At 36.4% G+C, this 16,802-nt stretch overlaps 1 protein-coding gene across 1 annotated transcript in view; it reads left to right on the top strand.

The window, feature by feature from the left end:
• LOC120857009 (leucine-rich repeat-containing protein 7) overlaps window positions 1-16,802 on the top strand; it is a 156,944-nt gene that overhangs the window by 48,287 nt on the left and 91,855 nt on the right. The window contains exons 9-12 of the mRNA XM_040232605.1: window positions 40-151; window positions 360-540; window positions 2,186-3,866; window positions 7,719-7,859. Of these exons, the coding sequence (XP_040088539.1) occupies window positions 40-151; window positions 360-540; window positions 2,186-3,866; window positions 7,719-7,859 (2,115 nt within the window). The remainder of the gene's footprint in view (window positions 1-39; window positions 152-359; window positions 541-2,185; window positions 3,867-7,718; window positions 7,860-16,802) is intronic.

Raw genomic sequence — 16,802 nt, 5'->3', positions numbered from 1 at the left:
ATGTTTACTTTCCTTGTCCTGTATTATTATATCTCTCAGGATTCTTTTGTTCATCCAGCTAATGAAATGAGGATTGGGGAACTTCACCCTTCATTAGCTGAGACCCCTCTGTACCCACCCAAACTTGTTCTGCTAGGGAAGGACAAAAAAGGTAACACTGTGAACCTGATGTGGAAAATGTCCACAAATGCATGTGCATGACGAATCACCAGTTGTAAATTATGATACACCATAGTCTATAGACGTATTTTATAATATGTATTTCTAACATTCACCGGTATGCTATTTTTCATACTGGTTTTCTGTTTATACTTGTCAGTGTTCATAGCACTATAATATTTTTTCCCTTTACATTTCAGAATCAACTGATGAATCTGAAGTTGACAAAACTCACTGTCTGAATAACAGTGTTTCCTCAGGCACTTACTCAGACTACTCACCTTCCCAGGCTTCCTCAGGATCCTCTAACACCCGGGTTAAAATGGGGTCCTTGCAGACAACAGCTAAAGATGCAGTACATAATTCTTTGTGGGGTAACAGGTGTGTTTAGAATTCCCTCTTTTCTGTCCCCAAATGCTTATTTTCAGCAACTTTTTAAAAAATGGAATCTTCCTAATTTGGGAATTGTGTTCAGCACATGAATGGCATTGAAGACCTAAGGGGCAGGTAAGCAAATGTAGTCCCGCTGGGATTTCCAAGAGCGGATGAGTCCATTTTGTGAAGCAAAACCATTGTTTATGGGAGAGATGGTAAGAGATTAGCAGATTGAGAGGATAGAACCAAAAATAATTAATCAAAAGTTGTGTTTGCACCATTACCTAATTGTGACACATTTGGGCATTCACCATCCAAAATGGTGTTAAAAACTAAAGTAAAATGCATGGAAAGCACTAAGTGCCAAGTACAAAGTGAATACTCAATAAATTTTTCATCAGCCTCTTCATCATCATCATTTTATCACCACATGGGAAAGTTAGAATGTAAGTAAAAGTATTAAATCCTTCCAAAATGCCTTCTATTCTATATTACTTTCATTTTTACAGATATATTAAGATCAAAAGCCATAGAGGGCAATAAAGTGACTCAGAGAAGTAGCATTTGCCCAGTTCTGATTCCTTTGTTTTATAGCTTGTTGCTATATTTCACACTATAAATAGCAAATAAAAATTGTCATACGACATAGATAATCAATGACTTCCATGCAGATTTTACTGATAATATCAATACCATTTGCAATATATTCTTTGGTAATTAATTAATGACTATTTCTACTCACTGATGCCCATGATAAAAATTTAACTCAGTTTATAAATTTATTATTTGTCATACAAGCTGAGACTGATTTAGGTACTTTTGGAAAATGCCTTCTAATGCACTTTTTTTTTCAGTTAGTGAAAGCACTTAAAAGGCTGTAATAAAAGATATATAATTTGATATGATTAGTATGCAAATGGTTTAAAATAAACTTAGAAAAATGGGCATCATCTAGAGATACTGTGGTCACTGGAATAAACATACCAATGACCAAAACTCATAATTTACCTTCTAGAAAAAGATATGTGATTGCATTCACTATACAATGGATTTAATGTCTTCCAATACCTGCCCCTCAAATATATTATTTGAAGACAATTTGAATTTATTTGATATACCAGAAAGTGATAAGAAAGGTACCTTCAACCAATAGTTTGGAAGTGTACTGAAATCAGAAATTCAGGGATGGAGGCCAAGAATCAGGTAGTTCTAATTATCAGACAGGTTTCAGGACCATTACTGAAAATCTCTGTATTTCTTCATTCACTCATTTATTCATTCATTCCTTCATCTGACAAATATGTACTTAGTACCTACTATGTGCCAAGTACTATGTTAGGCACGAAGAGAAAAAAACCTCTGCCCTCATGAGTTTACATCCTGCAGAGGACACAAGGCAATGTGCGATAAATATAATAGGTAAGTAAACTATATGTACTGGAAGGTGGTAACTGAGAAGAAATAAAAGATCAGGGTAAAGGGGTGAATTTTTTTGGACATGAAATAAAAATACTATTCTTAATCATAAATGAAGTGTGGCTGAATGATCAGTTGAACAAAGGATGCTGGTATTCTTGCCTGCTTGTTCTCTTTCTGGCAAAGACCCAGCTCTTCCTCATTTTCATGTTTCTTCTTCCCATTGTGTTCACAGGATTGCACAATCTTTCCCACAGCCTCTTGATGCAAAGCCATTACTCAGCCAGCGGGAGGCTGTTCCCCCAGGGAACCTACCACAGCGTCCTGACCGGCTGCCAATGAGTGACGCATTCACAGACAACTGGACCGATGGCTCCCATTATGATAACACGGGGTTCGTTGCCGAGGAGACCACAGGCGAGAATGCCAACAATAATCCCCTCCTGAGTTCGAAAGCTAGAAGCACATCTTCTCATGGACGCAGGCCTTTGATTAGGCAGGATAGGATTGTTGGTGTTCCCCTGGAACTTGAGCAGTCTACACACAGACACACACCAGAAACAGAAGTGCCTCCTTCCAATCCTTGGCAGAATTGGACCAGAACCCCTAGTCCTTTTGAAGATAGGACTGCTTTCCCTTCCAAATTAGAGACGACTCCTACCACCAGCCCATTGCCTGAAAGGAAAGAACATATAAAAGAAGCTACTGAAATACCTAGTCCTTTTTCTCCAGGAGTACCATGGGAGTATCACGATTCTAATCCCAACAGGAGTCTCAGTAATGTTTTTTCTCAAATCCACTGCCGCCCAGACTCTTCTAAAGGCGTTATTTCAATTAGCAAAAGCACAGAGAGGCTTTCCCCACTAATGAAAGATATCAAGTCCAATAAATTCAAAAAGTCACAGAGTATCGATGAGATTGACATTGGTACATACAAGGTTTATAATATACCATTAGAAAACTATGCGACTGGGAGTGACCACTTAGGAAGTCATGAACGACCTGACAAAATGTTGGGACCGGAGCATGGTATGACCAGTATGTCTCGAAGCCAGTCAGTCCCAATGCTGGATGATGAGATGCTCACCTACGGAAGCAGTAAAGGGCCTCAACAACAGAAAGCGTCCATGACCAAAAAAGTCTATCAGTTTGACCAAAGCTTCAATCCCCAAGGAGCGGTGGAAGTTAAAGCAGAAAAGAGGATACCGCCCCCTTTTCAACACAATTCTGAGTATGTGCAACAACCCGGGAAAAACATTGCCAAGGATTTGGTTAGTCCTCGAGCTTACCGAGGATACCCACCAGTGGAGCAAATGTTTTCATTTTCTCAGCCATCTGTTAATGAAGATGCTGTGGTCAACGCCCAGTTTGCAAGTCAAGGCGCCAGGGCGGGCTTCTTGAGAAGAGCTGACTCCCTGGCGAGCTCTACCGAAATGGCCATGTTTAGAAGGGTCAGTGAACCTCATGAGCTAACTCCGAGTGATAGGTATGGCCGACCTCCATATAGGGGTGGTCTGGATCGCCAAAGCAGCGTTTCAGTGACTGAGTCCCAGTTCCTGAAAAGGAATGGCAGGTATGAAGATGAACACCCTTCATATCAAGAAGTGAAAGCTCAGGCGGGAAGTTTTCCAGTTAAAAACCTTACCCAAAGGAGGCCATTGTCTGCAAGAAGCTACAGTACAGAGAGTTACGGTGCCTCCCAAACCAGGCCAGTTTCAGCTAGGCCTACCATGGCAGCTCTTTTGGAAAAAATACCATCTGACTATAACTTGGGTAACTATGGTGACAAGCCATCAGATAACAGTGATATAAAGACGAGGCCCACTCCTGTCAAGGGAGAGGAGAGCTGTGGTAAAATGCCTGCAGACTGGAGACAACAGCTGCTTAGACATATAGAAGCTAGAAGGTTAGACAGGGTATGTTTGGCATTTCTCTGTAAGAATATCCCTCCTGCCTTTAGTTTTACGTTATTGGCATTTCTGAGCACATGTAGTGAAGCATGAACTACATGAATGAATAGATGATGAGCATTTTATTTATCTTTATATGTGGGGAAATTGATCATAATAGTTTTTCATGGATACTATTTAACGCTCCTCGAGAGTTCATAACTTGTAGGTCAATTATCTATCAAAACTATCCTAAAAGTGGTTAGTGAGAAAGAATTCAACTCTATTATATGGGATGGTGCTTCAATTGCTTTCTAGCCATGAAGGCAAAATGCCTCTCCTAGGACACGAAACTGTTCTCTAGTGACCTAGAGAAAATTATTTTTATTGAATCTATAAAAAGTGAGTATTCTGCTCCTTTCTGCACAGACTCGCATATACTGAAGTCAGACCTAATTTGTTTATAAAATCCGCATATAGTTACTGCTATGGGACTCCTAAAGTTGTTACTTCTAATGAGCAATAATCTTCCCAGCAAGAAACAGAAAAATAAAATAAGCAGAGATTGAATGCCCTCCCACACATTACTTTGTTTAATGAAAGTCCTGCCATTTAGAATGTTGGTTTTCATATAGAAAGAAATGTTTAAATTCTAATCATACTACAGACAACAAAAATAGATGATGTCTTTATGAAGACTATAAACATACAAATTAGTGTGTGTATATTGCAGCAAAAAAGAGGAAAATAATCCCAATTCAGTTAAAATTGAATCACAATAAATCACAGAATGCATAGTAATTGAAGAGAGTTAAAAAAAAATTTCTATAAGGCCTGAATTATATTCTTGTTTCTGTTTATATCTATCTAAGAGAAATCTGGTATTTCATTTTCTAGAACTATGATCAATTGACCGTCACCGCTGAATGTACTTTGTAGCTTTGGTGTAGAGGGCTCTGTACACTGCATTGACCTTAGAATCTTAAAACTCTAGTTTGTGAAAATAGGGCTTTTTGTTCTGATTTTCTAGGTTTCAATGCTCAGTGTAAATTGGGGATCTGGGTAATAATATACCATTAGAATGTTTCCTTCAGTAGTTTTAGTTAAAACTATTAAAAGCATAGGTCATTGCATTTATTACATATTTTCTTAATGGTGAATTTTATATTTTCAGGTGTACTCTTTTAAAATAATTATATTGTTTGTAGGTCGTGTCTACATGACAAGAAAAACAATTATTAATAAGAAAAGAGTGAACTAATAAATGTGGGTGTGGGTGTTAGTTTCTCAATGTGGAAACTGGTTCTGCCTTGCAAAATATTTCATCAGAACATCTGTTTCAAATAGATGTGCTCAGTCCCTTTGAAGGGATCCTCATCAAAGCCTCATGCCTGGGTGTCAGTGGGAAACACCTGGTCAGTTGTCACCATGCCTTACTTCAAGTTTTACCCTCCATGTAGACAGATAACTTGGAGGGCAAAAATATTTGGGGCCAGATAAAACAGTACAGTTTGGGAACTCTGGCCTTGTGTAGACACGACCATACATAACAGGGTAAGATGAACTAGCCGAGAAAGGTTATCAGAAGCTTTTTGGAGCATGTATACGATGACTAGTAAATTGAGGCAACAAAGGAGTGAATGAAAACAGATAATGAAAAAAAAAAAAAAACACAAAATTTTAAGCATTTGGTACTATCATTTATTTACTAGTTTCCCAGATAAATGTTTCATTTCCCTTGATCAGAACTGCTGTAAAGTAGGTGTCTTCCCTAGTTGGAGCAGGAATTTGGAGGGAGGAAAATAGGACTGAAGAAAGGGGATTTAGATCAGCAGAATTCTAGAGACCCTACCCATCCCAGATGCAGATAACTAAAAGTAAATTTGTATGTTTTTTCCCTTGTTGTGACAATGCCTCCCTTTTTAATTAGTCTTCACATATCCCCTGTCTGTTTATAATTTCCTCAGTTTGTCTTTCATTTTTCAGAGCAATTTCAATGTATGTTCCATAGCTTCTCATTTAATTCAAAGAAAGTAAATTACCTTAGAATACTGCTTCAATCCATCAAATCCTGAAAGCTCTTACTTCTTTCTCTGAGTAACTTCTTCCCTCTCTCAATCAAGTTGCCGAGTTATTCAGGTTGTATCTTACTTAAAACTTACATACAACATAAATTCAGGGTACTGGAGCACAGACTTATTATGTAAAAATAGTTCTGTATTGTGGTATTTAACATTTTGCCCAAAGTGAGATTGCACCAGGCACAGCTTGCTTCCTTCCCAGTAAAATTTAGTTGAGTGATTTGAACTCTGGGAATCAAACAGTTACACTGGAAACTACAAGATCTTTGTCCATTCCTTATAAAAGAGAACTGCTTAGAATCTTGGACATTGGATAAGCTTAACAGCTCTACATAATGTTGGTTAAAGACCTTGCTTGGTGTTGACCTTGGAGAGGCAGCTCTGAGTACTGCCATAGATTAAAGGTGCTTGTTTTCTCCTTTGGTTTGATCTCAAGGCTCATGCTTCCACTACAGAACCCTGCTTGACTGAGAGATAGTGAAACATGAACCCATATGTCTAAGACTGCTACTCTGCCATAGGTGCTGAGAAAGCACTAGACTGAAGTCATTTTAAACCTTAAGGAATCCTTCAAGTGCTAGCTTGAAATGTTCAATGTCCTTCTCAACTTTGGCATGGTGACAATGAAAAAAATTCTCTGAATGAAATAATCAGGGATCCATAACAAATATGAATGCTTGACAACACACCATCAGGAGTGTAATCGTCTTTCAGTTGACAAAATTCTGATCTTAAAAATTATTTCTTTGCAAACAATGCAATAATAACTGTCAGAATAATAACTGTCTCCTGCTAATGTTCAATAATATTTGGTTTTAAAACGTGTACTAACTTCAATAGATTTTTTAAAATTAATTAAAAGAGCCAAATGCTGTCAGTTATTGTATTTTCATGATAGGTGGAAAGTAGAGATCATACAGATGAAAACCATCAGATGACAAGATATGCAAAATGACTTAATTTTAAAATGAAGTTCTGTAGAAAAAAACTGAACCACTTGGAATAACTTCAGATGCACTTACTGAAGGGTAGCCACAGTGCAGATATCACTAGAATATTCTATAAATGTTTAGGTATATCAGATAAATAGCATTAATATTTCAAAGCATAGTTCCTTTAGTTTCATTATGAAATTTCATCAGTTTAAAATGTAATTTTTAAGAAACAACAAAAGAGAATATTTGGATTCACATACAAAATGAGTAGTTTAACTAAATTAATAAATTCAATCATCCACTGGTCAGATTGAATAACTTTTTGACCAGCTCTTTTCCTGAGTTGCCATAATTAGGCCTATATGACAGAGAAAAAAACTGACTGATTTTCACTTTAACTTCGCAGGGCATTAGTTTTAAGGCAGAATTAGAAGCTAGTATTTGTCTTTTGTGTATGCTAATCTCACAATGTGAAAGAGACCATGAGATTTGCAGCTGACAAAATTTAAGACCTCACTGTTTGAAATTTTTGAATTAATAGATCACTACTGATAAACATTTGTCCAGAGTCACTACAATCATGATATATAAAAGATAGGTTCTATGCCTATGAGATAGCAACAAATGTAAAACAGAATGTTATCTTTGCTTTTTGTCTTTTCTGTAGTTTTGGATGGTACTCATTATGTTCATAACTAACACTGTTTACTGTATGCTTCTGTCTGATCAAGTGCATGTTTAAAAAAGAAAGTTACCGTTTGCCTGCATAAAGTTAAATGTTATAAATTTAAACATGTTCATGTAATAATCAGTTTGTTGAGCATGTGTTCACATCCTGTCACATGATTATTTCCTCTACTCAGAATGCTGCTTACAAACACAACACAGTTAACCTTGGCATGCTGCCCTATGGAGGTATTTCAGCAATGCATGCAGGCAGAAGCATGACTTTAAACTTGCAGACTAAGTCTAAATTTGATCTACAAGAACTACCTCTTCAGAAAGTAAGTATGGACTGCCCTACATGTGTCAGCATACCAAAGCCAATTAATGTTGTTTGTTCACGTAACGTGTTTAGGCTGTATATACAATCCTGCTTACAGACTCTCAGGAGTCCAAAAAGCATAAGGGCAAATACTATAGAGCCCATACTCTTAGCTGCTCAATGAATATTGATAGCTATACTGATTATTAGGTTCCTACTTAACAGCTTTGCTTTTTGGATTGAGCAGGTACATGGCTTCTTGTGTTGCTTTAAGACTCATTTTTCTTATTATTCATTTTCTTTTTCTTTTATTCTTTGCTTTTCTTTCTTTCGTGTGTGTGTATATGTATATATACACATGTTGACTTTTTTTTTTAACTTTTTGGAGATAGTCCTATACTCTCTTACTGATGCATTCTGAGAACAGAAAAAGAAATTATGATTGGATTTTAGTTGGAAAAGTCCTAGAGCCCTAGGTTAGAATGACAATTAAGTCATTAGCACTTCTAAAAGCTTCATTAGTCCATTTTTTGTGTGGGAAATATTACACAGAAGTAAAACATGGGAAATGAATTTGTGGCTTAACTAGCAAATTTTTACTCATCCTAGGTTAATGGGAAAGTAGCAAGTTGACATGGTTTAAAATGAAAATGTAGACTCATTTGAAAGGGCATATATAATAAGAGAAAATATTTCCATTGTCAGAGGACCATTTCTGCTTGTTTTATTCAGGCAAAACAGAAAATGTCCATTATACCTGTTTAAATTGACTAATGCAATCTGTCTTAATTGCATTTCAATGGAAACTAATGAGTCATTTTCACACAATATGCCATTATGACTATATTGTTAATGTAGTCATTAACCTAGTAAGTTTTTATTAAAAAAAAAAAAAGCAATGCCAAAGTAAGGATAATGAAATGATAGTAGCCTCCAAACTCTCTTCTCTTAATCAATTAATGAACAGATGAAACAAACTATCCTCCCAGCAAAATGAATGTCATAAGACCTCAAACTCATATTTTATTGTCAAATTAGTCTTAATAACAGTCCCTAACTCTGGATACTTTTCTTCCTACTCTGAGGAGAGTCATAAAAGCAACAAAACATTTCTATTCATAGCTTTTTTTCTTTAATCACCCATGATCACTTTTAAAAAAATGACTTAATTGAGAATTTCTGTAAGTTATTTTCTCTGTCCTCAGTCTCCTGTTGCAGAGCCAGTATTGTATGCAAAAGTCTCTCCAGGAAGAAAAATGCCTGATCTGTGGCCTGTGCCTATGTCAGTGACAGAACCCTCACTCTGAGAAATTTCAAAGTGGTAACTTGACGTCACTGAGCTCAGAATTGAGACTGAGTGTTGTTGGCTCCGACACAGTACTATCAGTGAGACCCTTTTCACTGGAGCCTCTCCTTTAAGGGAGCCTGTTCTTAATGTCTTCTTAGATGCTCAGGGTTCATCCTCTGCCCTAAAAAAAAAAAAAAACCAAAGTTCATAAGGGCCTTGCAACTCATTTGCACTAAGGAACAGATGAGCTATAACCAACTTAAACAGATAACTTTCCTGGAGGGCTTATCAATTAAATAGAAATCAAACCCTTAAGTTAGAATGATAGAATTACAGAATGCAAAGAGCAGATTAGAGAGGTCTTGGTATGAAAGAAGCTATTGCTTGAACTCCTTGAAATTATTGTATGGACAGCCCCTAATTTTACTTAGTTTTTTTGCCCTGTTTTCTTGTCAGTCTATAGAATAATATACACAAATTCAGTGCCTGAAAGGGCTTCCCTTGTGGCTCAGCTGGCAAAGAATCCACCAGCAATGCAGGAGACATGAGTTTGATCCCTGGATTGGGAAGATCCCCTGGAGAAGAGCAAGACTACCCACTCTGGTATTCTGGCCTGGAGAATTCCACAGACTGTATAGTCCATAGGGTCACAGAGAGTCAGACGTCACTGAGCGACTTTCATTTCAGTGCCTGAAAAATGGTTGAAACACTTGAAACACTGTTTCTCATTGTGTACATTATTCTCCAGATATAAATTAAGCACCTCTTTGCTGCTGTATTAATTTTATGATGTTGTTTGGAGTACCCTATAGAATGGATTCATTAACTATTGTTGTTCAGTTGCTCAGTTGTGTCTGACTCTTTGCAAACGCATGGACTGCAGCACACTAGGCCTCCCTGTCCTTCACCATCTCCCAGAGTTTGTTCAAACTCCTGTCCAGAGAATCAGTGATGCCATCCAATCATCTCATCCTCTGTCATCCCCTTCTCCTCCTGCCTTCAATCTTTCCCAGCATCAGGTTCTTTTCAAATGAATTGGCTCTTCGTATCAGGTGGCTGAGGTATTGGAGCTTCAATTTCAGCACCAGTTCCTCCAACCAATATTCAGGGTTGATTTCCTTTAGGATAGAGTGGTTTGATCTCCCTGCAGTTCAAGCGACTATCAAGAGTCTTCTCCAACACCACAGTTCAAAAGCATCAATTCTTCGGCACTCAGCATTCTTTATGGTCCAGCTCTCACATTCATATATGACTACTGGAAAAACAAAAGCTTTGATTATATGGACTTTTGTCAGCAACATGATGTCTCTTCAATATGCTGTCTAGGTTCATCATAGCTTTTCTTCCAAGGAAAAAAACATCTTTTACTTTCATGACTGAAGTCACTGTCCTCAGTGATTTTGGAGCCCAAGAAAATAAAGTTTGTTACTGTTTCCATTGTTTCCCCATCTATTAGCCATGAAGTGATGGGACTAGATACCATGATCTTAGATTTTAGAATGTTGAGTTTTAAGCCAGCTTTTCACTCTCCTCTTTCACTTTCATCAGAGACTCTTTAGTTCCTCTTCGCTTTCTGCCATTATAGTGGTATCATCTGCATATTTGAGATTATTGATATTTCTTGCACCAGTCTTGATTCCAGCTTGTGCTTCATCCAGCCCAGCATTTCACATGATGTACTCTGCATATAAATTGAATAAGCCAGGTGACAATATACAGCCTTAATGTACTCTTTCCCAATTTGGCACCAGTCCATTGTTCCTGTCCAGTCTAACTATTGCTTCTTGACCTGCATACAGATTTCTCAGAAGTCAGGTAAGGTGGTCTGGTATTCCCAACTCTTTAAGAATTTCCCACAGTTTGTTGGAATCCACACAGTCAAAGGCTTTAGTGTAGTCAATGAAGCAGATGTTTTTCTGGAATTCCCTTGCTTTTTCTGTGTTCCAGTGGATGTTGGCAATATGATCTCTGGTTTCTCTGCCTTTTCTAAATCCAACTGGAACATCTAGAAGTTCTCAGTTCATGTACTGTTGAAGCCTAGCTTGAAGGATTTTGAGCATTACTTAGCTGGCATGTGAAATGAGTGCAACTGCACAATTCAACATTCTTTGGTATTACCCTTCTTTGACCTTTTCTAGGCCTGTGGCCACTGCTCAATTTTCCAAATTTACTGACATATTGAGTGCAGCACTTTTATATCATCTTTTAGGATTTGAAATAGCTCAGCTGGAATTCTATCACCTCCACTAGCTTTGTTTGTAATAATGCTTTCTAAGGCCCACTTGACTTCACACTCCAGGATGTCTGGCTTTAGATGAGTAATCACACCATCATGGTTATCCAGGTCATAAAGACCTTTTTTGTACAGTTCTTCTGTGTATTCTTGCCACCTCTTCTTTATATCTCCTGCTTCTGTTAGGTCCATACCACTTCTGTCCTTTATTGTGCCCATCTTTGCGTAAAATATTCCCTTGGTATCTCTAATTTTCTTGAAGAGATCTCTAGTCTTTCCCATTCTACTGTAGCTCTAAGATGATCTATGGGTGGCACAGATCTTCCCTGGTGGCACAGTGATAAAGAATCCACCTGCCAATGTAGGAGATGCTGGTTTGATCTGTGGGTCAGGAAGATCCTGTGGAGAAGCAAATGGCAACCCACTCCAGTATTCCTGTCTGGGAAATTTCATGGACAGAGGAGCCTGGAGGGCTACAATCCATGGAGTCACAAAAGTAGATGCTACTTAAAAACTAAACAGCAACAAGATGATCTGTAACAGAAATGTTGCAGAATTATAATACTTGGAGATATTGCAAACTTCCCAATTGGGCAAAGAGATGATCTAAAGGAATTCTCTTTGGAAACTCTATTAAATTGCAAACCAAGAATAAAAAAGTATGGAAAAGAAACTGAAATATATATGTTTGTAGACGTACACACATATGTAGAACTGAATCACTTTGCATACAGCTGAAACTAATGTAATATTGTAAATCAACTATGGTGCCTGTGTTCTAAGTCACTATAGTCATGTCCAACCCAGGACCCTGTGGATTATAGCCTGTCAGGCTTCTGTGTCCATGGGATTCTCCAGGCAAGAATACTCGAGTGGGTTACCATGCCCTTGTCCAGGGGATCTTCCCAACCCAGGGATCGAACCCACATCTCTCATGTCTTCTGCATTGGCAGGCAGGTTGTTTACCACCTGGGAAGCCCCAAATCAACTATACTTCAATATAAATAAATTATTATGCTGCCATCCAGCTTCACATCAAAAAAGAAAATCAAGTATTGAAATAGCCTATCTCAAAATGAATTATCACTAATACTTTATTATTTGGTGGTTCAGATGGTAAAGAACCGCTTGCAATGAGGGAGACTCAGGTTTGATCCCTGGGTTGGAAAGATTCCCTGGAGAAAGAAATGGCTACCCGTTCCAGTATTCTTACCTGGGAAATCCCACGGACAGAGTAGCTGCTGGGCTACAGTCCATGGGATCACAAAGAGTCAGACACGACTGAGCAACTGACACTTTTCACTCATACCAAAAACAACAACAACAACAGGAGAAGAGAGAGGGAAAGGATGGAAAAGAAACAGGGTTACTACTCTATTGCCCCCAAACTATTATATGACCCAAATGATCACTTTAAGGCCTATAAAGTATAGGTATTTAGGCATCCAGACAACTTTCCTCCCCTGCTGCTATTGCAAAACATTATCAGGTGTTTGTACCAGATGCTTAATCAGTTTCAAAATTACTCCAGGGACTCCTTTCTTTCCAACCTAGGTCTCTGCCCTTTTGCCTTTGTGCTCAGATACATCTCTCCCAGAGAGCTTATTAATTATAAAATTTGTTTGGTTTTCCTGGGAAACTTTAGGGTTAACCTTTCTTAAGGTACAACCTCTCAGAGTCTCCCTTCTGGCTCCACTGACCCATTGATAATCAGTCCTATGACTGAAGCTCAATTTCCTGGAACTCTTCTCACCAGGAAAGGAGATAGGCAAAAATTATTTTCCTTTGATTTACAAATATATAAAAATATATTACGACACTCTCACCTTACCATTTAAGATAATAATATTAGCATCAGCTATTTAAATATCATGAGAGCCTCTAAATGATTGTTAGCCATGAGAATTGCACTAAAATATAGAGTAAGATCAAAATATAAACATTTTCAATAGGTAAAATTAACAAAACTGTTTATTCTCCCTTGAAAATACTAGAGCTGTCTTTTTATTCATAAAATTCCTGAATGATAATACTGCCTGTCTATTTATGTGCTATGGTAAATGACACTGAGTTGTCCTAGAAAGAATGAATGAAGTGTCCTAAGAAACTGAAATGAATGCTTTCAGGTAATTGCAGCATCCATTTTTTATAGACGGTGTCTTTGCCAGGGAATATTTGGAAGCTGAAATCCAGGCCCTTTCCCCACACTCTCTGCTGGCAAGACTTAACTTCTTGTAATTAGGAGAAAGGAGAATCCTTTTGTTTTTTTTTCTGTTACACTGAAATTGTCTTTTTGCAAGTTATGTACCCAGAGAGAGCACCTTTGTGTGATTGCTACCTCTCTACTCCCTCGTGGTAATTGACAAAAAGACACTATTTGTATTAATACTACCTGAAGTCCTGATCCAGCAATTTCTTTGGGTTTTTTTCGGCTTGCTGATTTTTTTTTTCAAGGCTACCAAAATGTGTCTAATTCTTTTTTTTCCAAATTTTCTTTTAAGCTAACTTGTAATAAACTAGTTAGAGGATATAACTGTTGATGAAGATTAAAGAACTCTGCACTTAATAAAGCGTTTAAACAATGAATATTTAAGTGGATAAAAAGAAAAGCACTCCCAGATTTTGATACTTGTTTTGAATATTTCTATTTTTTTATATTTCTTATATTCCAAGTCTAGTATTATACATTTTTCATGGATTACAAACTAAATATAGGCTTTCTGTACTGTAAATAGTAAATTACAGTTTCTATGGTAACTTTATAGAATTTTTTGATATTAACAGAATGCAAATAAAAACCATAAAAATTAGTTTGATAAATTTAATTTCTTTTTTAATATTTTCATTTTTTTGATGCTTATTCTAATTTCCTAAAAGATTTCATAATACTTATTACCAGAACATGTAAGACATGCACATGTGCTATTGAATTATAAATTATTAGTATTCTGTCTTTATTTATGTATTCATTTATTCATTCATTTATTCATTTCTCATTTATAACTGCCTCTCCAAAAAGCATTTAAGGTAGCTTTCTATGACTTTATTGATGATTCAGTGTGCTTCTTTGGATGTGCTCTGTTGTAAATGAGCTTAGCTAATGTCTTGAAATTTTATGTTATCAAAAGAAATATAATATTGCAAAATGTCAGTTCAAACTGTCATTTTTATTATCCACATTAATGGTGGGAAAAATAGATATCTTGACAGGAGAAGAATAAAGACTAGGATTTATTGAAAATATGTAGCTAGTACCATGAGATACTTTAAATGTATTTTTTCACACAACCCTCACCAAAAACCCTAAATGGAAGTATTATCACCATTGTATAGAATAGGAAACACAAAAGAATACACAAATAGAATGTATTAACTAATCCAAAATATATCACAGCCCAAATCATCCCCTATGGGCTATAGAAACAGTACTTTCTTATTTAGCTGAGTTTAATAAATGCTAGTAGTTACCTTCCACTCTTCAACAATGCTTGCATTTCCTGAGCACTCAGTATCTCCAAGAAATATGTTTGGTAGCAATAAAAGACCAAAGGTTACGAACCTAAGAAAATTGCAAGTTACTCATCCATGCTACTGCTGCTCCAGAGATATGCAAGCCTAGGAAAGAAATCACTTGCCTTTTCCAACACCCTATCTGCAGGTGTCCGGCTGCCAATATACATAGTGTGGTCTCTTCTGCACTGGAGAAATAGATAATTTTTTTCATGTTCTTTTTTTTAACTTCTACCACCATAATATTATTCCATAGCTCCTACTACTTATTGGCTATTGAAGCAGACACTAATATAAATTATAATTTCAGGGGAAGAGAAGTTGAAATTATGGAAACGTGTATTAAATAATATTTTAATATAATTTTGCCTGGAAGAAAATGACCTCTGTTTTATTAGTTGATACTCATTCTACTATCATTGAATTAGGGAACGTTTGCACGTAAACTCTTTAAAGTTCTAATGTCCTTTCTTATAGATATATGCACATTACTCAGGATCAGATAGTTCCAGTATCCAACATGTATTCATTCACCTGAGTTCCAAGGGTTATTTATTTAATTCCAGTTCTGTTTTGTTTGCTGAAAGCAAAGCAAGATTTATGTTGAACCTTGGGTTAATTTATGCCTATAGTTTCTCTTGATTTTGCTGCATCTATTATTGGCTACCTATCACTCAGGAAGAATTCACTTATCTTTCTAACTATGAAAAAAATCCTTCAGTCTGTAAATCCACATAATTCCTCATAGACAGTGACTAAAACTACCAAAATAATCTTGTACTCGTACAGATGCTTCCTCACCATTATAATGAAACAATAGCTTAAAGATCATCTGGATATTACATTACCATCTTCAGACTGAGATCTGTGAAATCATAATGATGTAGATTCAAGCTTGATGTATATTTGTCTTTATGACCTACTTTTTTCAGAAAAAGAATAATATAACGATAATTTCACTGAAAATACTTTGGAGAAAGTTGTTTTCAACACGTTTTTTAACTGTGTGCCTTTGTGAACTATGTGCCAATTACTAAGCAAAATAATCCTTGAGTTCTTAAGTAATATACCCCAAGACTTTTGCAAAGTGCCAAATTCTAATACTACTCTGATATAATTCTTCCAGCTAATTGCCATAAGTTAATTTCCCAAGCTTGCAATGCCCTTAACATTAATGCAATTAACAGTCAAGAGCAAACCTTCAGGAGCAGCTAAGTCCATTTACTCATATATGCGAATCCTGTACCTACACATATACTCACATAGAGGCATGCATACGCACATATGCATGTATACACTCATATACATGCTTGTACAGACACAGATATATAGACACACAAAGACACATATATTCATATACATTGTGTCTCAGCAAAATCAGAAATTACTTCTTCCAGTGGAGGCTTGTGATCATTTGCAGTAGTCAAAATCACAAATGTTAAATCTGCAAATGTTTGCAGTCGTTTTTTGGACTCGTGTCTGTTCAGCAAAACTTCTTCTAACATTACTGAATTTCTTAAGTGTAATTTCTGGCTTTTAAGTAAATCACACTGACCATTTTCTCTTTTATTTTGAAATATTAAGGATCTACAGAATTTAGAAGCTGAAGAAATGCTATATTGTGATGATTTTCCACATATTTTATGTTTAATTGGTTATATGTGGTGAGGAAAAGGCTAATTCTTAATCTTTTAAAGTATCTAAAGAAAATAACTCAAATGTGATACTAAAAATAATTGAATGAAAACTGAACTCAATTGGCTATGTTCTTTGAAATAATAAATTATAGCTTCATTATTACATTTTTTGGTTGCTCCTTTTAACATTTCATAAAATTTTAAAAACTAAACAACTGCATTTTTGGACAGTTCAGGAGCACTTTATCGAAAATTTTTTTTTGGTAAATAGCTATACTCATTCTTTTTGAGAAA

The sequence above is a fragment of the Oryx dammah genome, unplaced genomic scaffold (assembly GCF_014754425.2).
Source record: "Oryx dammah isolate SB20612 unplaced genomic scaffold, SCBI_Odam_1.1 HiC_scaffold_28, whole genome shotgun sequence".
In the NCBI taxonomy this organism is placed as follows: domain Eukaryota; kingdom Metazoa; phylum Chordata; class Mammalia; order Artiodactyla; family Bovidae; genus Oryx; species Oryx dammah.
The sequence above is the reverse complement of the archived record's forward strand: the minus strand, read 5'-3'. Positions and strand labels throughout refer to the sequence as shown.